At 36.2% G+C, this 24,823-nt stretch overlaps 1 protein-coding gene across 7 annotated transcripts in view; it reads left to right on the top strand.

Annotated features, from left to right (window-relative positions):
• LOC137030020 (multiple PDZ domain protein) overlaps positions 1-24,823 on the top strand; it is a 129,252-nt gene that overhangs the window by 46,901 nt on the left and 57,528 nt on the right. For 6 of the 7 annotated variants that reach the window (XR_010896376.1, XM_067399946.1, XM_067399948.1 and 3 more), the window contains exons 11-22: positions 201-402; positions 4,111-4,197; positions 4,282-4,364; positions 5,403-5,549; positions 6,433-6,600; positions 7,271-7,444; positions 9,767-9,976; positions 15,799-15,915; positions 16,198-16,362; positions 18,885-18,996; positions 19,930-20,128; positions 22,504-22,545. Coding sequence is in view for 6 of the 7 variants with exons in the window: in XM_067399946.1 (XP_067256047.1) it covers positions 201-402; positions 4,111-4,197; positions 4,282-4,364; positions 5,403-5,549; positions 6,433-6,600; positions 7,271-7,444; positions 9,767-9,976; positions 15,799-15,915; positions 16,198-16,362; positions 18,885-18,996; positions 19,930-20,128; positions 22,504-22,545 (1,706 nt within the window). In the remaining variant the exon portion in view is untranslated. The remainder of the gene's footprint in view (positions 1-200; positions 403-4,110; positions 4,198-4,281; positions 4,365-5,402; positions 5,550-6,432; positions 6,601-7,270; positions 7,445-9,766; positions 9,977-15,798; positions 15,916-16,197; positions 16,363-18,884; positions 18,997-19,929; positions 20,129-22,503; positions 22,546-24,823) is intronic. The other variant, XM_067399950.1, reaches the window with a different exon arrangement.

Raw genomic sequence — 24,823 nt, forward strand, 5'->3', positions numbered from 1 at the left:
TATGTGCTTGTGTGTATATGCATTGGGGTGGGTGAAATAAGATATTTTATTTTAGTCATAAATCATTTGCATACAGTTATTATTTTCTCACTTATTGAGAATTAATTAATTCCCATATATTGATCTCTGTGACTTGGACCGTCAAGGGTCGCATATGATCTGAACATGAGATTGAAATGTATTCACTTGTGTGTGTGCAGGTAGACGGTGTGGATATCCAGGGTTACACCAACCAGCAGGCTGTGGAAGTTCTGAGACACACAGGTCAGACCGTAAACCTGAAACTCGTCCGACGTGGCTTCAAACCAGAGGACGCAAGTCCGTCAATCATACCTGTTGCCGTGGAGACTACCCCCACCGCATCAAGAAACTCAACAATGGAGCGAAAGAATACCATGCATGGTAACACACGCACAATAACTGTTATCCTTTTGAATGAGTGTTTGAATTAATCTGTTTATATTGGTCGCTCACGTCTGCTTAAACACTCCACAAATGTACTTAAAGGTCTTCCTTCAGTTTTCTACCAGTTGGATTTATTGTCATGCAAAGCCACGTACGTAAGGGTGACTTAAATTTAGACAAAAGAGCAAAAAAGTCTATATTTCTTATTATATTTTGATGTTATACTTTTGTATATACTATTGTTTGTACTATTGTATATTTTATGTATGTACGACTATATTTTTTTAAAGGATTAATTCACTTTCAAATTAAAATTTCCTTATAATTTACTCACCCCCATGTCATCCAAGATGTTCATGTCTTTCTTTCTTCAGTTGAAAAGAAAGTAAGGTTTTTGGTGAAAACATTTAAGGATTTTTCTCCATATAGTGGACTTCAATGGAGCCCAAACGGTTGAAGTACAAAATAACAGTTTCAGTGCAGCTTCAAAACGTTCTACACGATCCCAGACAAGGAATAAGGGTCTTATCTAGAGAAACCATCACTCATTTTCTAAAAAAAGCTCATTCACTTATTTTCTATTAGAATTCCGTCAGTGTAGACACTGCTAAGTGTATTACTGCTCTCCACAGGTTAGAGTTTGAAGTAATTGTTATATATTTGCACTAGGGGTGGGAATCGGTACCTCATGATACGATCATGATAAATGGCTCACGATATTATCGAGAGTCAGCGATTCTGCGATAATCGATATATCGCTAGAGTTTAGCAGATGTGTGACACCTTGCCCACTCTTTACAATGGGAGATGACTCACACAAAATACGTGTGATGTGTTTGGGTGGGGAGCATGTGTGGTCAGTCCTCGAAGGGGCTGACTGCATTCATTGTGAGCAGTTTTCCACAAGCTCCAATCTTGCTTGGCTCTTTTTGATGACAGCCAAGCTCATGCACCCCTGACTCAGGTCCCACGGCCTCCGTGGCAGCTCTGCAACTTCGACCATGTGGTTCGCAGGTCAAGTTGGCGGATGAGGAGCTTGAGACAAAAAGAGTCCCTTCTCTTTCCCTCGCCACTGACCCGGAGGACCCTGTTCTGGATCTTGAAGCTTGCTCAGCGATCTTTTCAGACCAGAACGAGGAACTCATGCTGTCTGTGTCTGAATCTGAGGAGATGGATGCTTCAGCAGACAAGTCCTCTCAGTCAAGTGTTGCTTTCAAGGAACTGTTTGAATTTGTTACTCCTGCTGTGGCCAAGTTGAGTCTGAAGTGGCCAAATGAAAAGAAAGTCACTCCATCTAATACAATCGATATTTAACATCTGGCTGAGAGCAACCTCTCTGCTGCCATCTTCCGTTCTTCCCTGACCTCCACACAGAGTCGTCAAGGTCTTAGATGAATCCGTACTCGGCTCGTGTACATACTCAGGCCACCTCAACTTACTCTACAGTGGTCGGTATGCACAAGCATGGGTACGGGGCAATGGCAAGGTTAGAAGAGACGCTTGCGGGCTATCTCTCCCCCCTCAAATGCATTATCGTGGAGGAAACCAGCCTTACCCACCAAGCCTTGTTGAGTAACATCTACCCTTGTGGGTAACACCTATGCTGCAACAGTCAGGCCTCCCAAGCTTTCCTACTTAAAGATTTGGACTTTGGTGAGGAATTAGCCCCTAAAGAAGTAAAGGATAGCCACAGATCTCACCCTCTGTGCTACCAAGCAGACAGCCCGTGCCATTGGCCATTCAGTGGCTGCTATTGTCATTAAGGAGAGGCACCTGTGACTCAACCTAATGGGGATAAATGAAAGAGACAACGTTTTCCTTCTGGATGCCCCAATTTCACCAAAGGTGACCCCTCCTGAGGGAGGTCTGTACACACCACTAGATTGTGTGCCCGACCTACCATGGGGCCTTTGGCAGGCATCTCCACTTACCCTGCCACTAACTGTGATTCAGAGGGTGGAGGTGCCCAATGGGCTACCAGTCCCATCTTTGCTCAAGAGCGATTCTTCCAATCAGAGCACCAAACAGGTCAGTTTTCTTCTTTTTTCTTCAGTCTTCTTGGCAGCGTGGCATCTACTGCTGAATGTCTCTCAGTGGGTTCTGAATACTATAAGAAAAGGTCACAGGATTCAGTTTGCCTTCCACCCAGCTCAGTTCAATGATATAGTAGTTAGAGTGGTATGTCAGGAGTGAGAAGGAGTCTTTTTCCAATGAGAACTGTAGTCTCTCTTGACGAACGGGACCATAGAAAAAGTATTCCCTCCCAGAGAGAGATTCGGTGTTCTACAGCCAGTATTTTATTTTACCCAAAAAGGTCAGTGGTTTGAATCCAATTTCAGTTCTGAGGGGCCTGAACAGTACTCTTCGGACATACAGGTTCAAGATGCTGGAGTTAATCATGTTGCAAATCCAGTTAGAGGACTGGTTTGTGATGATTGATCTAAAGGATGCCTATTTTTACTTTGAGATTCTGCCAGAACACAGGAAGTTTGTCAGGTTTACTTTGGGGGGTTGATGTATACCAATATTGAGTTCTTCCTTTGGTCCTAGCCTTATCCCCACGCACATTCACCAAGTGCATGGATGCTGCTCTGGCTCTTGCGACTCCAGGGCATCCATGTACTAAACTACATAGATGATTGGCTGATACTGGCTCAATATGAGGAATTGGCTCAATGAAGGTGTTGGGGCAGAGGTTGAACTCCCAAGGAGAGTGTGCTTTCTCCAGTTCAGAGAACCATTTTTCTGGTGGAGTTTTGGGACTCAACCATGATGCAGGCACATCTGTGTCCTGTACGTATAGAATTGATCCTAACTGCTATGAAAGATATCAGGCTAGTTCAGGAGTTTTCAGTCTTACAGGTTCAGAGACTTTTAGGTCAGCAGTCACCAACATCATTCCACTAGACCTTCATCATGGGACTGTTCCATTTCTGGCTCAAAATTCCATTTCTAGTTCTTCATGGCTGCCCACCTAGACATCTTTGGGGGGCCCCTCATCTTTGGCACATAAATTGCCTAGAAATAAGGACAGTTTTTTTCTAGCATTGAACAATGTTTCTCACACACCTGAGAGGCTATCATTTGTTGATCCACACAGACAACACATCAGTAGTTTCTTATATAACTTATATATACTTCATGTTTCATCACATAAGTTAAATTAAAAATTTTGCATTTTCATTCATTTTTGTGTAATTATGTGTAATAGCTTGAGCAATGTTCAAATAAAGATTCAGAAGAGAGGTCTTAAAAATCAGCGCTGTAATTTCTTCCAATTCATTGATCACACTGGAAATGCAAGGTATAGCTGCACACACATACAATATTCCTTACAGTGTGGTCTGTTGTGTTCTGCAAGTTTGTGCAGATCCAGGGGTATTTAAATGTGGCAAACCCTTTTATGATAAATACAAAAAGATGGAGAGAATGCTTGAAGATATTACAACAGAAATGTAAAGCCAGAGCTGAGATCTAACCCAACAAGAAAGAGAAAGAAAGTTTGGTAGATCCTCTTTGTGTGTGTGTGCAAGTCCCGTAACCGCTGCACCATATTTAGAGTCAAAATCCTCACTCATCCTTTCATCACAATCCTAAGAAGCCTGTTATTATATAAAGAGAGTTCAAACCAACATGGTTACACATCACTGATACCACCGTGTTTTCGTTCTTTGTGTGTGTGTGTGTGTGTGTGTGTGTGTGTAGATGAGAAGCTGTTTCTCACTCCAGAAGAAAACGCCAAACCTCAGCCTGTCACGGTTCAACCCATCAGAACTCCAGAAAGACGTGACGGTGAGAGACTTTTGCCATTTTACGACTTATATCAGTGAATTGACATGCAGAGACTAGCGGATAATGTTGTCATGTCTCTCTCAGGTCCTGTTAAGCTGAGCTCAGAGGAGGAACACAAACTTTTGCAGAAGTGGCAGAATGAGCTCAGTGTCTGCAGTGAAGTCATTGTGAGTAACTCGTTTATGCTTCATTTTTTAATTAGAAGAATTTTTGTCACAGAGTATGATTTGAAAGAAAGAAAAATAATGCTTTTTTCATTTTTATTGTGTCTCTTTAATGAACCTTTCATAGTTAATAATGTTGTCCTCTACACACAATTTAATTTGTAGCTATTTTAATTAATTTGGTATTTATGTGTATAGTTTGTCATTTATTTATAACAGATAAATAATTGATGTCCTCAATGAAGTGAGAGAACATCTCCATCATGGCAGTTCAATGATCAGAAATGTGATTCATTTTTAGATTTAGATTTTTATTAGATGTACTTAACCAGTCAGCACTTGTGAAATTTAATTCAAAATGTAATTATCTTTTTTAAAGATTCAAAGTTAATTTACTGCCAGCTAACTTGTTGTGTTAGCAAGACTAAGGCTTTTCCAACGTCTTTGCAGAAAAGTGAATAATGTCGTTACCATCACACATAAAAAAGCCACACAATCACACACTATACTAAAACCAGTCCAGTGTTGATCCAGACCATGGTCAGATCTTTATGCTTGGACATGTGATATTTTTTTAAACATAGATGAAGAATAGTTTGAAAACATTTAATTTAAGATTTCAAGATATAATAACACATTTTCAATGATGAATTGAAAATGTGTACAATTTAAAACATTTAAAATTGTTAACAGTAATTGTAATATAGAAAAAAGTACTACAGTTAAAACTATAATTTACATGTGCTTTAGTATGTTAGTCAACACATCAAAATCAATTTTTAAAGCACAACAAAAGATTATTAAAACAATGATTTAAAATGTCCTTCTTTTAATTTGATATTATTACAAAGTGCACTTTTTAAAAGTGTACTTAAATGTGTTAAGAACACACTTAATCTGATATTTCTTACCACTAACGTCAAAATATGGTTGTATATTTGGAGTGAAGCATTTTTTTGAAGCAGACGACACCTGTTGCTGATGGAAATGAGTTTGATGTTTTTTGAACGGTTCTGTCATTCTGTGTTAATGTATGTGCAGGTGGCTCAAGTAGAGAAGTTTAGTGAGAACAGCGGTTTAGGGATCAGTCTGGATGCGTGTGCCGGTCGTCACTTCCTTCGCTCCGTACTTCCCGAGGGACCCGTCGGACGATCTGGAAAAATCTGTAGTGGAGACGAACTGCTAGAGGTAAAACCAGCACACATCAGGGTCACCACCATAAGAATCAACTGTTGAAACCATATTGGAATTTGGTCTAATTTTGATTACGTATGTGTCATACGTCTATAATTAATCAAATTGTCCAAACTAGATTAAGCAAAGATTCACATTTCTAGAAGTCCAAACAAGACCTTAGGTTTATGCCTGTATTAACTGTATTATCCTGTATACAGGAATATTCCAATAGCTGCGAGGCATGTAAATGTCTTTTTTGGAATAAGGTCTTAACCAAAATATGAACCTCAGAAATATACACTACCAATCAAATGTTTGGAGTTGTTAAGAGATTTTTAATGTTTTTAAAAGAAGTCTCTTCTGCTCACTGTGGCTGCATTTATTTGATTAAAAAATAGTAAAAATAGTAATATTGTGAAATATTATTACAATTTAAAATAAATGTTTTTGTATTGTAATATATATTTATTTTAAAATGTCATTTATTCCTGTGATGCAAAGACAGGATTTATTTGAAATATAAATCTTTTGTAACATTATAAATGTCTTTACTGTCACTTTTGATCAATTTAATACATCCTTACTGTATAAAATTATTAATTTCTTATAAATAAAATAAAATAAAATAAAATAAAATAAAATAAAATAAAATAAAATAAAATAAAATAAAATAAAATAAAATAAAATAAAATAAAATAAAATACTGACCCAAACTTTCACTGTTTTATTTGTCAATGGCAGACACTTAAAACTTTCGCATTTGGTCCCCTCAATGTATAATATTTGGTTTAATTTTTTTTAAAAGCATAAATACACATATTGATACCAATAATAATGTGTTTAGTATATCTTCATTATACTTTAAATATTCATACATTTGTGTGTTTTTGTTCAGGTGAATGGCATTCCTCTCAGAGGAGAGAATCACAAAGAGGTTGTTGACATACTGAAAGAACTTCCTGTATCTGTCACCATGGTCTGCTGTAGACCCGCCCCTATAATGACTGACAGCCAAACTGAGCAACCACAGCAAGATGATGTGGCCACAGATTCCATAGTTCAGGTACATTGAATTATTCATTAAATATCAAATCCTGTTTAGATGTAATATGCAAGTTTTTTTATTTTTTAAATATGTAAATTTCAATACTGAAATTTAAAAAATGTGATGCATTGAATGCTGTTGAGTGGATTCGTAAACACCTCTGATTGGCCATTGTGTTCACATGCTCATCAGATATGTCTGTGATTGGCTACAGTGATCAATGCTTCAAAAACATGTTGCAAATAGACATCAAAGACAAAGTTCCACTTCAAAAGGGAACTTAATTTCGATAGTTTCGGTTTATTTAAAAAGCAAATTTCCCTCTAAACACTGAATTTTCCAAAGTGCCCAAATTTAGCCCATATTTTTCATGTAAATAATGTCTTTGTTTTATGATTGTTCTTTTATATTGATCTAGTTCTTGTCTTCCACGAGCCTGAGTTGTTCAGTCAGACTTTCCTTTGTTGGGATTATATCAGATTACACATTATAATCTCTGTACATCTCAAGTTGCTCTCAGAGGATAGACGTTAATGCCCAAATGCTTGACACAGTTTAGCTATCAGTAAACGGTGTGGGTTTTGCATCCACACAGTTACATGTGGTAGATTAAGATTATGTTTTATGCTTCTGAACAATTATTGAGACTTAATGAGAAACAAAGGCTGTGTTCACCTTGTTTGTGTAGGTGCAGGATAATTTTGAGGATTTCCTGGTCTCTGGCAAATTAGAAGACAGCCTGAAAGATCATGTGACTGAAGAGCCCACCGGAACGCCATTAGCTATGTGGGAAACGGAGATTCAGGACATCGAACTAGAGAAAGGGGAGAGTGGGCTGGGCTTCAGCATTCTGGATTACCAGGTAAGAAATTTGGAGGACCTTCCAAAAATGTAGATCATCACATGAGAAAGCGAGGATGTCAATTTCAATTTCACAAGTCAAACATAAAGCAGTAACTCACGAGTTTGATATTGAATTGTGAGTCTTTTTACTGATTCATTTAAGGAACTGGCTCATGAAAGGCATCTGTTTGTGAATCAGACTACACTGGTTGATCTGTATATTTGTTGTTGAGTGGAACCAGAGAGGATAATGCAATAAAAAATATGTTCACACTTTATTATGCTGGCCATTCTCTTGTGAAAAAAGTATGCTTAATTGTATTGAATGTGCACATGTAGTATATTTCAAATCTTAAGTATGTTTTTAAAAAAACTGCACTTGTAGATAATATAATATTAATGAAATAAAAGGCCACTTAAGTGCATTTAAAGATAGCACACTTTCATCAACACACTTAAGTACACTTTTTAAAAATGTGCGCTTTGTAATAATGTCAAATTTTTTTTAAGTGAATTTTTAATCGATTTGAATAATCTTTGTGCTTTAAAGAAGTACACTTAATTTGATGTTGACTAACATACTAAAGCACATGTAAAACACTTGATTATAATTTCAACTGTAGTGTGTTATTCGATATAACATTTAAAGTTAATAATTGCACTTCATCATTACAAATGTGTTACTGCAAATGCATGACATACAAGTTTCAATAGAAGTAATATTAAAGTATATTTTAGTTAAGCATAAATGCTTGTCAGTACATTTGGCAGAACACTTTAACCAGGGCTGTACATTAACTTTTTTTGCACATAGCACTGGTGCTACAGAGGTTGAAAGTTTTGTAGCACAGGCCACACAATTATAGCACAAGAAAAAAAAAAATCTGTTACCATCTCTGAAAAGAGCCACAAGTAACCAGAGTATTTAAGAATGAATCTAATAATATCAATTATTATTAATATTATCTATTAGCATAGATACTGCCCTGAGTGAGCCACAGAAGTCCGCCATTCCTGTTTCCTCACTGTAGCAGCTGAAGAATGTCTGCGCCAAAAACATTACAAATGTTTAAAAAATATTTAAAAAATATTTAAAAATCTATGGGGTATTTTGAGCTGAAACTTCACAGACACATTCAGGGGACACCTTAGACTTATATTACATCTTGTGAAAGAACGTTCTAGGGCACCTTTAAATTAAAAAATAAATATTGTTCTTTTTTATTCGCCATATTGTTCCGACTCTTATTTTGTTTATCAGAATGTCTGACATGAACTGAAATACAATGACATTTAAAAGGGAAGTACACTATCAAGCTCCAAAAATTATAAAAAAGTATAAAAATGTTAAAAATTAAAAGCATTAAAGTACCATAAGAGACATGTGCACTTTATCTTTGTTTTGTATACCTGATAATATAAGAGGTAGGAATGATGAGGGTCAGTAATGAATCATTTCTGTAAAGAACCATTAACAAAAGTGAATAGCAAGAAAATCATGTGCTTCCAATACACTGTGTGCAGAATAATTAGGCAAGTTGATTTTCTGATCATATTTTTTTTCCAAGCACATTTTACCAATTCCAATCCACAGCAATCTTAATAACTCCTATTAATATTGTTTTAATCATTTATAAGTGATATATAATTGTTCATGAAGGCTGGAAATGAAAATGCCTTATATTCAGGTGTGCAGAATTATTAGGCAGGTTTTCTTTTACAGGCAAAATGAGCCAAAAAAGAGATTTAACTCAGACTGAAAAGTCAAAAATTATTAAATACTCATGAGAAGGACGCAATACTAATGCAATACTAGAAATTGCAAAGTTAAAGCATGACCTGTTTTTGTATGACCCCGCTGACCCAATGAGCATTTTGCTGTCCCTTGTTCATGCTTTAACTTTGCAATTTCTAGTATTGCATTAGTATTGCGTCCTTCTCATGAGTATTTAATGATTTTTGACTTTTCAATCTGAGTTAAATCTCTTTTTTGGCTCATTTTGCCTGTAAAAGAAAACCTGCCTAATAATTCTGCACACCTGAATATAAGGCATTTTTCATTTCCAGCCTTCATGAACAATTATATATCACTTATAAATGATAAAAAACAATATTAATAGTAGTTATTAAGATTGATGTGGATTGGAATTGGTAAAATGTGCTTGGAAAAAAAAATATGATCAGAAAATCAACTTGCCTAATAATTCTGCACACAGTGTATTTATAAAATGAAACGTCAATTCCCATCCTAATGAAATGCATCATTGTGCAGGTCTAATATAATGATAATGTTAATGTTAAACTGTGTTAACTGTATGTGTGTGTGTTCATATGTGTGCAGGACCCAATGGACCCGCTTAAGACGGTGATTGTTATTAGGTCATTAGTTCCCGAAGGCATAGCAGAGCGAGACGGTCGCTTGTTGCCGGGAGACCGTCTCATGTATGTTAACAATATCAACCTGGAGAGCGCCAGTTTGGAGGAGGCGGTGCAGGCTCTGAAGGGAGCAAACATGGGTGCCGTCCGCATCGGGGTAGCCAAACCACTGCCCGTAAGAAATTCTAGACTCTACTTTCTAAAGCAGCTTTTTCCTCTGTACGATTTTCTGTGTTATTGAAACGTGTGTCTGCAGTAACGGGATTCCTTCGCAGGTTCTTTGAATATTTCATGACACGGGTCTGCAGTCCTTTAAGGCCTCAGGAAATGAAATCTTCTTAGAGGAGTGTGTCTGTATCTTTGTGAAGAGCTCTCAGGGGCTGTAGTTTATCTTAACCTCTTCAACTTTCGAAGGCTGTTATCTCGGCTCCATTATTCTGGGATTGTGTGCACATTTTGGCATCTTTCCTTCTTTTTCTCTCCCGAGGCCTTGAGGTTCGGAGCGTAAGTTTGGAGCGTATATGGTGGGTTGTCAAGTGCACTATGGGTCATTTGATCAAGACTTTCTTTCTGTTGATTTAATCTCGTGAGACGCCTTTAGACTGCATGAGTGCGTCGAACCCTTTTGTTCTGCTCTCACAAGTGCGATTGGGTAACATCACCTCTTAATATGGTTCAAATGACACACTTCCAAGAACCGCAATGAAACAGAGAAAGCATTTCTTCCTGCTTGCCTTTGGAAAAACAGTGTACATCAAATATGTGACGTGATCATAAATATTTATGGTGTTGGTATGTCTAATCAAACAATTCATCTCGCTAACCAACCTTGCACTACTAACATGCAAAATGACAGTGATTTCTAACCAAATCAAATCAAATTCAGTCTTTTATTGTGATCTTGGTCTGGGTGTTATGTGCCATACAAAAGAATCTGCTATACCACTGTAGATATATCTGCATAGCATCAGTATGTGGGGCTGCTTTACATTAATGCAAAACGCATTGTTTCAATATGTATATGTAGCTTCAAAACAAACATATACAAGTATTATTTGCTATATATTATTAAAGGTCCCGTTTTTCGTGTTTTTTTGAAGCTTTGATTGTGTTTATAGTGTGCAATATAACATGTGCTCATGTTTCGCGTGTAAAAAAACACAGTATTTTTCACATAATTTACTTATCTGTATACCGCTGTTTCCACGGTCATAAAAACGGGCTGATGACTTCCTTGTTCTATGAAGTCCCTCCTGCAGAAATACGTAACGAGTTCTGATTGTGCCAGCGGTTCCTGTGTTGTGATTCGACAGCAGCTTAGCGCTCCTTGCCCGGAAAGGTCACGCCTCTTACCATAACGTGTGCTGCACATAGTTTTACATGTGGATTATTGTGGTGTTGTGCCGAATGAACACAAAAGACAATAATTCCAGAGAGACTGAACTCTTTAATCTCCACAAGCAGCGACAGAAAATGTAAAACGTTAGCACTCACTCAGAAGAGTACTTCATACGGAAAACAGACATATACATAAACATAGTCCCCTCTTGTGGCCATTATGTGCACTGAAGTCCAACTTTTACTATTGCAGTAAGGATACCACAATTATAATTTTCGGGAACCGAGTTAAACATAAATTGTAACCATTGATCTCTAAGTACAGCCTCCCTGGGAAGGCCAAACAAAGTTGATTGGACTGTGGGATGAAAATAACAGCGTTTCGACGACATGGCGACAAACACACTCTACAAACGCAACTCTTGTGTATTCCTGTGGGCGGAGGTTAGTCAAAAAACGGTTTTAGTGACGTCATTAAAGAAGGAAGTAGAGGGCTGTAGTCCAAACTGGCCGTTCGATGTAGGCGACTTCTGTTAAATAAAATATCTCGCTTGGCATTGAACTTTAAACTTTAATTTTAATTTTACAGATTTTATTTATACTCTAACAACAACATTACACACTAACTAAAGTTTGAAACATGGGATCACGCAGAACGGGACCTTTAGTTTATGGTGTTGTATAAAATTTCTGCAGAATTTTTACACACACACACACACATACACACACAGGTTTGTTTTGCTATCTTAGTGAGGACATTCCATAGGCGTAATGGTTTTTATACTATACAAACTGTACATTCTATCCCCCTACACTACCCCTACTCCTAAACCTACCCATCACAGAAAACATTCTGCATATTTACATTTTTAATAAAACATTGTTTAGTATGTTTTTAAAACTGTTTTAAATATGAGGACTCATGAAATGTCGTCATATTTCATGTTTACGTTGTAATACCAGTGTAATACCCATGTCAGTACACAAATTTGTGTCCTCATAAATCACAAAAAAATGCGCACACACACACACACAAGTATTCCTAACATTATGGGAACATTCCATAGGCGTAATGGTTTTTATACTGTATATTTGATCCCCCTACACTAACCCTACCTTAGAATCCTTCAGAAATTCTTGTATGCTAATTTGATGGTTTCTTTGTAAATAGAAAGTTGTAAAGAACAGCATTTATTTGAAATGGAAATCTTTTATAACATTATAAATGTCTTTACTGTCAGTTTTGATTAATGCAATGCATCCTTGCTGAATAAAAGTATTAATTTCTTACCCGAAATATAGATACACATATATACATATAGTTGTGGCCAGAATTATTAGCACCCTTCACAAATATGATCAAAGATGACTCTAAAAATAAATCTGCATTGTTTATCCTTTTGATCTTTAATTTATAAAATTTGCAAAAATCTAGCCTTTCATTGAAGGAAAAGAATTGAAAGTGTGTGTGGGGGGGTAACATTATGAAATAAATCTTTTTCTCCGAAACACGTTGGCCACAATTATTGGCACCCTTTTATTCAATTAATTTTGCAACCTCCTTTTGCCAAGAGAACAGCTCTGATTCGTCTTCTATAATGTCTGATGAGTTTGGAGAACACCTGAGGAGAGATCAGAGACCATTCCTCCATGCAGAATCTCTCCAGATCCTTCAGATTCCCAGCTCCATGTTGGTGCTTCTTCTCTTCAGTTCACTCCACTAATTTTCTTTAGGGTTCAGGTCAGGGAACTGGGATGGCCATGGCAGAAGCTTCATTTTGTGCTCAGTGACACATTTTTGTGTTGGTTTTGATGTTTATTTAGCATCACTGTCCCGACAGATGATCCAACCATAGCCCATTATAAGATTTCTAGCAGAAGCGTCAGTTTTTGATTTTTTTATCTGTTAGTATTTGATAGAATCCATGATACCTTGTATCTGAATAAGATGTCCAGGACCTCCAGCACAAAAATAGGCCCACAACATTAAAGATCCAGCAGTATATTTAACCGTGGGCATGGGGCACTTTTTATCCATGTGTGCACCAAACCCATCTGGTGGGTTTGCTGCCAAAAAGTTATTTTTTTTATTTTCATCTGACCATACAAACCGGTCCCGTTTGAAGTTCCAGTCTTGTCTGACAACTGAATATGCTGGAGATTGTTTCTGGATGAGAGCAGAGGATTTTTCTTGAAACCCTCCAGAACAACTTGTGGGGATGTAGGTGCTTTTGATCTTTTTATTTTAGGCTTTCTGAGACTCGAGACTCAACTAATTTCTGCAATTCTTCAGCTGTGATCCTTGGAGAGTCTTTGTCCACTCAAACTTTCCTCCTCACTGCGCATTAGGACGATTTAGACACATGTCCTATTCCAGGCAGATTTTTAACATCTTTAGTTGATTGAAACTTCTTAATTATTGCCCTGATGGTGCAAATGGGGATTTTCAATGCTTTATGTCTTCTCTTACAGCCACTTTCTATTTTGTGAAGCTCAACAATGTTTTTCTGCACATCAGAACTATATTCTTTGGTTTTATTCACTGTGATGAATGATTAAGGGAATTTGGCCTTTGTGTTTCCTCATTTGTATACTCCTGTGGAGCAGGAAGTCATGGCTGGACAATTTCATGTTCATGATCACCCTGGTGAGCTAAAAAAATGTAAATATGAATGGGAATATACTTCAGAGATATTTTACTCATAAAAAATTCTAGGGGTGCCAATAACTGTGGCCAACGTGTTTTGGAGAAAAACATTTATTTCTTAATGTTATTTCTTAACATTTATTTCTTAATGTTAAGAAATAACACACACACACACACACACACACACACACTTTCAATTCTTTTCCTTCAATGAAAGGTTAGATTTTTTAATTAAAGAGCAAAAGGATAAACAATGCAGATTTATTTTTAGAGTCATCTTTGATCATATTTATGAAGAGGGCTAATAATTCTGGCCACAACTGTATATACCAGTGGTAAGCGGTGACTTTTTAACCGTGTATGCTGTCATGTCAAAACCGTGTCCGGTGCAGATAATGTACTCTGGATTTGTTTATAATAAGCTAAATGCTCATGTTCACTCTACACAGAGTGTTAGATACTCAGTTGCTTACTCTCTTGACACATATAATAACACAGTAAAAAGTATTTCTAATATGTTGGACCTTTTATTGAAAGTAGCCTATATTTACCTGTTGAGACATGCCATCATAATCACCTGTAAAAGCTGTGATTGTGCACAAAGGACCGTTTGCAAAATATGGTGTATTTTTATGATTCCTCTAATGTAGGTGGCACCGCTGCTGCACTAACTACATACCTTTAAAGGTGCCCTAGAATCAAAAATTGAATTTACCTTGGCTTAGTTAAATAACAAGAATTCAGTACATGGAAAATACATACATTGAGTTTCAAACTCCTTCTTATGTAAATCTCATTTGTTTAAAAGACCTCCGAAAAACAGTAACAGTTGGGATCATTAATATGTATGACCCCAATATTTGCATATGCCAGCTCATGTTCAAGGCATTAGACAAGGGCAGCCAGTATTAACATCTGGATCTGTGCACGGCTGAATCAACAGACTAGGTAAGCAAGCAAGAACAATAGCGAAAAATGAAAGATGGAGCAATAATAACTGACATGATCCATGATTACATGATATTTTAGTGATATTTGTAAATTTTCTTTCTAAATGCTTCATTAGCATGTTGCTAATGTACTGTTAAATGTGGTTAAAGTTACCATGCCAAAGAGCGTGCAATTTAAAGGGGCCGCAGCCTGAATCGGTGCATAGTTAATGATGCCCCAAAATAAGCAGTTAAAAAAATTAATTAAAGAAAATCTATGGGGTATTTTGAGCTGAAACTTTACAGACACATTCAGGGGACACCTTAGACTTATATTACATCTTGTGAAAACTGGTTCTAGGGCACCTTTAAACGGTACGGCACGTCGGCTTAGTAAAAGTCTCAGATCTAAACAACACTAAGACAAGTTTAAATGTATCCCAGAAGAGTTTTTTTTATATTTATTTATTTAATTAAGAATTAACAATAAGTACAACATAATTTTGTTTCCAATATAATGTGATTTTTGGAGAAATCGAGACCTGGCAGCATCAGCACATTTTTGCTCTTGGGCAAGTGATTCGCGGACAGCATACCCTGCGCTCTCAATACTTAATACAAAGACTTTATATTGGCTTCTATACTCTTTGCTTCATAGGCCAGCAAACCAATAAGAACGCATGACAGTGATGACGATACACACCAGAGCATAGCGTGCCCGGAACCCTCCATCACTAGCAGATTTTAAGAAAATTACTGTGGTTTCGCAGATAAATATATGACGAACAGTTGCATACTCATTACCAACATTATATTATGTAAGCTTTATGGTATACCTCAAACAAAGGAATTTATAGTAATTTATAGTGTTAATAATAATTAGCGAGTCCATGAATGGCTTGGGTATGCAGAGCATTCGCAGCTTATATGGGTCGCACACCACTGATATATACATACATATTGGAATTTATTACCATGATATACCAGATTCTGGTTATATCGCCCAACCTTAGTGTGATATAAACATCATCATTGAGTGGATGGTCACAAGTTTCGAAAGGTGACACTTACCTGTCTTAACAGACTGAGGATGAGGATGGCTCTTCCTCCTTGATCTTCTCGGCTCTGTTCCTGACGGAGGGCTGTGATGATGATGAGGAGGAGGAGGAGGAAGTTGTGTTCCGTGCTGAGCCTGCAGTGGTCAGTGCTCATAAAACACAACAAAACTATTCTTATCAAAGCATGTTATTAGTGCAACGTTCTTGTAGGAGCGATATGTCACCGTTCATAGTACACAGACACCACTTTTTGGATGAATAACATTTTAGACCAAGCTTAGCAAAAGATGAAAAGTTGAAAAGTCATTCAAATTCAAAAAGAATATTGCAAAGTCCATGGTGGGGGGTTGTCATCGTAACAAGCTATTTGAACTATCATTCTCTGATGCTATTATCATTTTTATCTACGTAACATCACTTCCAGATCGACTCCAGTGATTTAGACCTGTCTGATGAAAAGGCATTTGAGCGTAATTTTCTCGAGGAGGAGGACGAGCTGCTGCAGTCAATGATCGCTGAACATGGCAGTTTCTGCAGCACTGATTTGACCAGATTTGATCAGATGACCAGACAGGCCTCCACACCTAAGGTTAGCAACAAATCATATTTAAACATGCACATTTCATGTCCAATCAGATTCAGTTTTGGCTTTAGTAAACTTAAACAAACTAAGACACCTTTGGTATTGTATACTTTTGAGAAGAGAAGATACTGCTAAATAAAGTTGTTATTTTGTTTTGTTTTTTGCGCACAAAATGTTTTCTCTTCGCTTCATAAAATTAAGGTTGAACCACTGCAGTCGTGTGGACTGTTTTAACAATTTCTTTAGTATCTTTCTGGACCTTAAAAGTGGCAATTAAAGGGTTAGTTCACCCAAAAATGAAATTTCTGTCATTAATTACTCAAGCAAAAACAAAAATAATGACTTTATTTAACAGTTTGAGCTGTTGTCATATGCAGGTGACATAGTGAACACAGTGCAGTGCTTCCGTGTTCTACGTCCGAACGTCGACTCATTATTGACCGCTCCTGCGTCAGTATCACACGCATGCATCGTGCTGCTCACGTGTACAGCGTCAGCCAATACTGAGCCGGCATTCAGACGGAAAAACGGAAACCTGAACTGCGTTTGCTACGTCAACTGCGTATGACAACAGTTCAAATTGTTAAATAAAGTCATTATTTTTGTTTTGTTTTTGTGCACAAAAAGTATTCTTTTTGCTTCATAACATTAAGGTTGAAACACTGTAGTCACATTGATATTTTTAACAATGTCTTTACTATTTCTCTGGACCTTAATTGTGGTAATTTCATTGCTTTCTATGGGAGATTAAAAAAAACTCTAGGATTTCATCAAAAAATATCTTAATTTGTGTTCTGAAGATGAATGAAGGTCTTATGGGTGTGAAACGACACAAAGGCGAGTCATTAATGACAGAATTTTCATTTTTGGGTGAACTAACCCTTTAAGCATGCTTGTTTCCACACTGTGATGTTGAAGGAAAAACTTAGCAATTTTTATATTTCCTAGATACATTTCTGATGGTAATTAACCCTGATATCTCCTCTCATGTCATTTTCTAAATAGCTCCATTCACTCCTGACTCTCTCTCCAGACCAGCATGCCACAGGCCCAAAGCTTTCTGTGCTGTAATTTGTGACTATATTGTTTCATGTCCCCTCAGTTGTGCTTTATTTGCGTTTTTATGGCTCGTGCTTTGGGATGTCTCTGCTCAGATTCATAGCTGAGTGATTCGGTCCCTCTTGAATCATTCTGCACGAGCAAACTCAATTACAGCTGTATGAATCATGGCTACATTCGGAAACACTCTCCCCTGGCTCTCACCAAAGATTGTTTCTGCCATTATTGCACTTCAGCAGGTCATTAACACCACTGTTTATCAGGAGATTATCTGCCTCTGATTTGACTGTAATTGTGGATATAAATCTGCAGATGTTTGTCTTATCCAAGTTTTTCTTGAACAATTTTTCTATATATAGCATGAAACCGAAATCCTGATATGGCTTTGTGTGGTTATCAAATCATAAAGACTGTGATGTTAATTAAATAAATATATGAACTGCATGCTTCAGACTGAAGGCTCTTTCTACCAGCTCATGATCGGCTCAGTTAAATGCTGCTCCATACAAACTCCATCCCTGCATTAGATCACTTCTTACAATGTACATTTGTGAATGCAACATGCAGCAACCATCTTTCCAAAAATGTAATTAGGATCACTTATAAACCGACTATTGCCATTTAAAAAGAAGCATTAAAGGCTTCCTATGGTTTCCTGCCAAAATAAAAGATTGATGGCTTAACTGAAAAGGAGACAGACATAAATATTAGTATTGTAATTACTTTTGTACTGTAAAATAAAATTATATTTTTTCTTAAATATTTATTTTAAAGTTATTGTATTATGTCTTAAATATCTTTTACAGTGAAATATTACAATACTGATACATTTTAACAATAATAATAATAATAACAATGGTTATTAATTGCAGTGAACTATTACAATAATAGTATTTCTTATTTTAATATTTTTAATAAAATGTAATAAAACTTTTAATATAAAATATAATTAATATAATATACAATTATTATTATATTATAAAATATTCAATTTATATTTAATTTTGAGTGAAGTATTACAAATAGCAATATTTCTTATTTTGTTTAATATTTTTAAGTTATTGTTATTATTATTATAGCTATACGTGTAATTCATTATGCTTGGCCTACAAACAAGCACAGCAAACCTGGAGCTTTAAAATGGCTTTTTACATCGGAATTTTAGCAGAAAAATTGCAATTAAATTTCCCCCAAATTACGCTGGCATACTACTACCATAAAACCCACTCAAAAAACCTTAGTAATAGTAAATACTGGGAAAGTCACTACTCCAACATTGTGGTTTTGCAAGTCAAGTCAAGCACCACTCACATATCATTGCTAATCTAGTATCACCAGCCTGTGCCTATCCTTCTTGCCTTCCCACAAGACCCTTACAATCTGACCTCAACTCCTTTCATCACACTGTGTCCTTGACTTCAGTCTTTGATGTTGTTTTTGATGAGGATTCTATCCTTTTCCCCTCACAGGAAGAGGATTTCATTCCAGCTGAAACCACGGATGAGACCCAGCAGCTAAACGTCACTGCGGGGAGCACTTTTGAGAGGACCATCACTGTGGTCAAGGGCAGCTCAAGTCTAGGTATGAGCATGGGAATGTGTAGTCCCTTGTGAAATAGAAGTACACTTCAGCATTTTTTTAAACAGTACTTATTACAGAAAAAATATACTTTAAAGATTTTACTTAAAGGTGCAATGTGTAAAATTTGGGAGGATCTATTGACAGAAATGCAATATAATATACATAACTATGTTTTCAGTGGTATATAAAGACCTTACATAATGAACCGTTATGTTTTTATTACCTTAGAATGAGCCATTTCTATCTACATACACCGTGGATCCCTACATGTTAAGTCGCCATTTTGCGGCGGCCTGTTTCTACAGACCGCATTTCAACACTATATTGTTCTGTAATTCTTTCATGTTTTTAGAGGCAGCTTGCATCGTCATTACATTGAATACGCACAAGGAAGAAGTAGTAGTATTAGTCGTCTGGTTTATTAGAAGAAGAGACTGTTCTTTGTTAGAAGTAAGAAGAAACCTCATTGCTTGACAGGCTAACGTACTCTCTGCTGTCTCAGACGACGACATCTTTGTCTTGTGTTGGCCAGACGGCCACCATAGCTTCTCTATTTTGTTTCAAAAGAGAGAGGTGAGCGCCGTTGGTTGCAGTTTGCAATCTCACTTCTAGATGCCGCTAAAATTTTTATAAATGTATAAATTAAAATAAATAGCTTCCAGGCAGACGGTCTACACAAGTCGACTAAAATTTGAACTAAATTTAAAATGAAAACTGAAAATATAAATTTAAAAGCTAGTTCAAAATATTTATGAATACTATAATATTATACTTACTACTACTATAATACTAAAATTCCAATAGGGTGCGTGACCTTTTTATTTCATCCATCTTATGGATTTAAAGGGAGCACATTTTGCCTGACCCTAATGTCCACACCTGTCATTACAGAATGTGATTTTGTAAGTTATACTCATGTCAAGTGTGTTACAGGTATGACCGTGTGTGCGCTGAAGGATGGAGCAGGTATGCTGATCCGCAGCATCATTCACGGTGGCTCCATCAGCCGTGACGGGCGACTCGGGGTCGGCGACCTTATTCTGGCCATCAATGGAGAACTTACAGGAAATCTGACCAACGCACAGGCGCGAGCCATGCTGCGCAGACACTCTCTGATTGGACCAGACATGGGGTGAGATTTTCAAACAAACCCTAATTAAGTAATTTCAGTTTAGCTTCTGTTTAACTTCTCAGGCAGAAATCAGCCTCTTTCTATTTTATTTTCTTGACACATGGATAATAACAGTCCATATCAGTGAACATACACTACTGTTCAAATGTTTGAGATCAGTAAGATTTTACTTGAAGAAATTGATACTTTTATTCAGCAAGGATGCATTAATTTGATCAAAAGTGAACTTCATCAAAGAATGCATTGTGGTTTCAACAAAAATATTAAGCAGTGAAGGAGTTTTCAACATTATATAAAAAGAAATGTTTGGACAGTAGTGTAAGTCTCTCAGGTCTGGTCAGACAGAGGTCTGAATGACCGAGGGGTGACTTCAGCGTCTTTTTTTCTTTGCACACATGCAGACAGGCATATTTGGATGTTGCGGTGCATCTTGCTGTTTTTTCTGTGTCTGGTAACATGTTTTGAGAGCTTGTCAATCGTGTTACATTTTGATGACACTTCAAGTTTGAATCGCATGGAAAAATTTGCTACAATGAAGTTTATGTACAGGTATGGTCAGGGAGTATGGTTAATTGCTTTTTAGGAGTACTGCCAATTTAACAGAGCCATTAACCTCACCAGAACTCCAGAATTTACATTCATGATAAAAGGTTAAACAAACATTCATAAAATATTACACACAAACCAGCACAGGCTTATCAGTGCCCAATGGTGATCCAGAACCCTTGTGAAAAAGAAGTACACTTTAGCATACTTTTAATACTTATTATGTAAATAATATACTTTAAAAGACAATACTTCAGTGTGAACTGAGTATTATGTTTTCAAACGCTTATTTGCATGTTAATTGCAATTAAACAAAAAATAATTATAAATAAATTTATATTAAATCCAATTAGCTGAACTTTAGAGTGCTTTTTTGAAACAGTTAAGTGGAAGTTAAGTGCATCTGTATATGAAATTTCATAATTACTTCTGTTATCTTTGAAATATAGGTAAAGTGCACTGCTGACGAGCATTTACTGTATGGAAAACATTTCTGTTAAAGGAACAATATGTAAAATTTTTGCAGTAAAATATCCAAAAACCACTAGGCTAGTGTGATATATTTTGTCCAGTTGATTACTAACAATATCTCTAATGTTTTCAACTACTTGTAAATCATGAGAAAATTCCCATTCTAAACAGTGACACGGGGCAGTGCAGTCGCCTGTCAATGACGTCAGTTACCTTTGTTACCGCCTTTACTGACGTAGAAACCACATGACAACAGTGCCGTGGACAAATGCGGAAGTAGAGTCTAGCGTTCAGCAAACCACTAGCTTGCTTCAAGCAGTTCCTTATTTACTTCTTGCACGTTTTATGGTGGATTGTGTTACTTATTTATGGAACATAATTACTGTTTACCATCTGCCGCTGGTTCTGTCGACAAGGACAGCTCCCGTAAACTCATGACCGGAAAAGCGGAAGCGGCGCCGGCGACTGTGTCATAATAAAAGTCCCGCTGCTCGTGAGGCGTGTGTTGATCAATCGCTCCAGCTCCTCGTTCAGCTCCCGCAACACTCGGTCCTGCTCTGCTTCACACTACAGTAACGTTAATAATCGCATCCACGAACATGAGTTCTTCCAGACTCCAATCCCTATTCTTTTGCACCGTCCGTTGAGATAGAGACCACATGTCCCAAGTTTCCGCTCTAAAACTTGGCGTCATCAAACTACGCCTTTGTTTTGAATAGGCTTCTAGCGACCTCTAGCGGAAAAAAATATCACAAATTGTACCTTTAACTTGTATGTCACATTTAGTGTAATTACACATTTGTAATGATGAAACTGCAATTTACTACATTTAAAATATTTTAACTTGATATTAAATGTGATTAAACGCAATAATACACTATAATTAAAATTCCAATCAAGTACTTCAGATGTGCTTTAGTATGATAGTCAACACATCAAAATAAGTGTACATCTTTAAGTGTACATCTTTAAAGTTCGACAAAATATTATTAAAACAATGATTTAAAATACTTTAAAAGTAAATGTTTTAATTTGACATTGTTAAAAAGTGCACTTTTTAAAAGTGTACTTAAGTGTGTTAAGAAACACTCTTTAAGTACATTTAAGTGACCTTTTATTTAATTAATATTATCTGCAATTACAGTTTTTTAAAAAACATTCTTTTCAGATGTAAAGTACACTAAAAATGCTCATTAAAATACAATTAAGCGTACTTCTTTTTTACAAGGGAACCCAATGCAGAACTCGTCTTACAGCAGAGAGCTTGTACTAGCTGTAGTAAGTTGCTTTATTTTGCATCCTGATGGCAGCCGCATCTGTGTCGGCTGCCGTCTGTAAACTGCTCTTCACGTTTCCAGATCCACAGGTGCTGAGGGGGAAGAGCACAGTCCCATCTCTGTGTGAGTACTCCCTTCATCTGGGTTTGATTTACCTTGTCTGTCTCACTCCCTGCTTGCATTCATTTTGTTCTGTATTTTGGGCTTTCGCTACAGAGGTTTATCCAGAAAGTCTGATTGTTCCTCCTTTAATTCTGTTGTAATCGCACACAAGCTTAACGACTGGCAACAGTCTTAAAGGGATAGTTCAAGTAATGTCATTTCTGTCATCACTTACTCACCCTTGTGTCTTTCCAAAACAGCAATGTCAATTACTAGGTCATTTCTGTTATGCAGTACCTTTTTTAAAAAAAAAATTTTTTTAAAGTATATATCTAGGCATGTCACAATTATTTGATCAAATTATGTTGATTATGATTACTGTAAATTGTTTCACTTCTGGTTTTGCTTTTTTTTTTTTACATTTGCGTAATTGGCATTATGAAATGACACCAAAGAGAAGATGACCATATTCATCTGACTCAATTCATCTATTTCATAGTCTTCCTGCTTGCAGTGAAAGGATCAAAAATATTAACAATCAGTTTTGTATATCATTAAAATATTATACTTTTTTATACTTAGATATAGGATTTTTAAATACTTTTTTCAGCAAGGATGCATTAAAATGATCAAATATGACAGGAAAGACATTTACAATGTTACAATTTATGTTCTATTACAAATAAATGCTGTTCTTTTGAAATTTCAATTCATCAAGGAATCCTGAAAAAAAGTATCATGGTTTACATGAAAATATGAAGCAGCACCCCTGTTTTCAACATTGATAAAAATAAGAAATGTTTCTTGAGAAGCAAATCAGCATATTATGATGATTTCTGAAGGATCCTGTGACACTGAACACAATTAAAACATTTTTTTAAAACTTGTTTTCTTCAAAACACCTGAAAATATTGAATACATTACCAGTTAGTGCAGTACCTGTGAACATGGCAAAAAAGGCAACATTTATTCACACCAAAGTAGCTAAATGATTTACAATTCACCACATGTTCACTTAAAGCTGAAGTGTGTAAGGCCTACAACACTAGGATTACCAAGCAGAAGTTATATGTGAATAATGATTGTCATCACAGTGGATACACTTTTCAAAGAAGTCATCATACAAATGGCTTTCTTATAGTTTTATCTTCATATTAACCTGGGATGGGACAGTACTTAAATTTTAACTGTGATACTTTAACCAGTGTATGAAGACAAATTTTGATACAGATATAATTGTACTGCATAGTGGATTTGACCCTACTAATGTTAAACACTCACATTTTAGTCAAAGTCAAGGACACTGTATTTTCCTCATCAGTAACAAGCAGTGTTAGAGCAGGTTGTAGTTTCCTTGGTAACATGAATTCTTGTTCTCAAGAGGCTGTTGTTCCATCGTTAACATTCCAGGCCGTCATTTCTTGCTAACATCATGTGTATTGTGTTGTTCATCTTTGACTAACATCTCTCTCTCTCTCTCATGGCAATGATTTGATTTCCAGCCATCGATTCTCGTTCATTAATGAAGCGTTTCAGTGAACGTGCAGATAATGAATATTTGATTCACATCGATGTGCCATGATTACTAATGTCTTGATCTCTCTGCCTACATGCATGAATTGTTCAAAACAAGGTTTGATTTACCTACATTAGATCTGTCATCTTCACTTACAATGGACTGATGAAGCAAATAAACTATTTCCATTTTATATTCCTGATCGGCAAAAAAAAAAAAAAATCAAACAAAATGATTAGGCTTGCTTTTGAGTCTGATTTTATTTGGATTTTGATTTTTTTTTTTTTTTTTTTTGATTCTATGCAAAAAGAAATGAAAAATGTGTCATTTACTAACCAATAAAATACTGGCTGTTGTTGACAATCACAAAGAAACTAATACTTTTATTCAGCAAGGATCCATTAAATTGATCAAAAGTGAGATTAAAGACATTTATTATGTTTCAAAATTTCTATTTGAAATAAATGCTGTTCTTTTGAACTTTTTATTCATCAAAAAATCTAAATGTATCAGTTTTACAATGAACTGATGATGTATAAAATAAAAATGGAAATTATCTAAAACTAAATTATCAGTCTTGCTTTTGAGTCTGATTTTATTTGGTTTGATTTTTGATAATGCAACAGAAAAAGAAAATTGTGTTTCTGTTACACATTCATTTACTAACCAATAAAACGCTGGCTGTTGTTGACAATCACATTGCTAGATTTCATTATTATTTCACCTTGGGCAGAGATAGGCAGAAAACATTGCACATTATCCATAAATCTGAAAAAACAAAAC

Source organism: Chanodichthys erythropterus, chromosome 11 (assembly GCF_024489055.1).
Source record: "Chanodichthys erythropterus isolate Z2021 chromosome 11, ASM2448905v1, whole genome shotgun sequence".
Lineage (NCBI taxonomy): Eukaryota > Metazoa > Chordata > Actinopteri > Cypriniformes > Xenocyprididae > Chanodichthys > Chanodichthys erythropterus.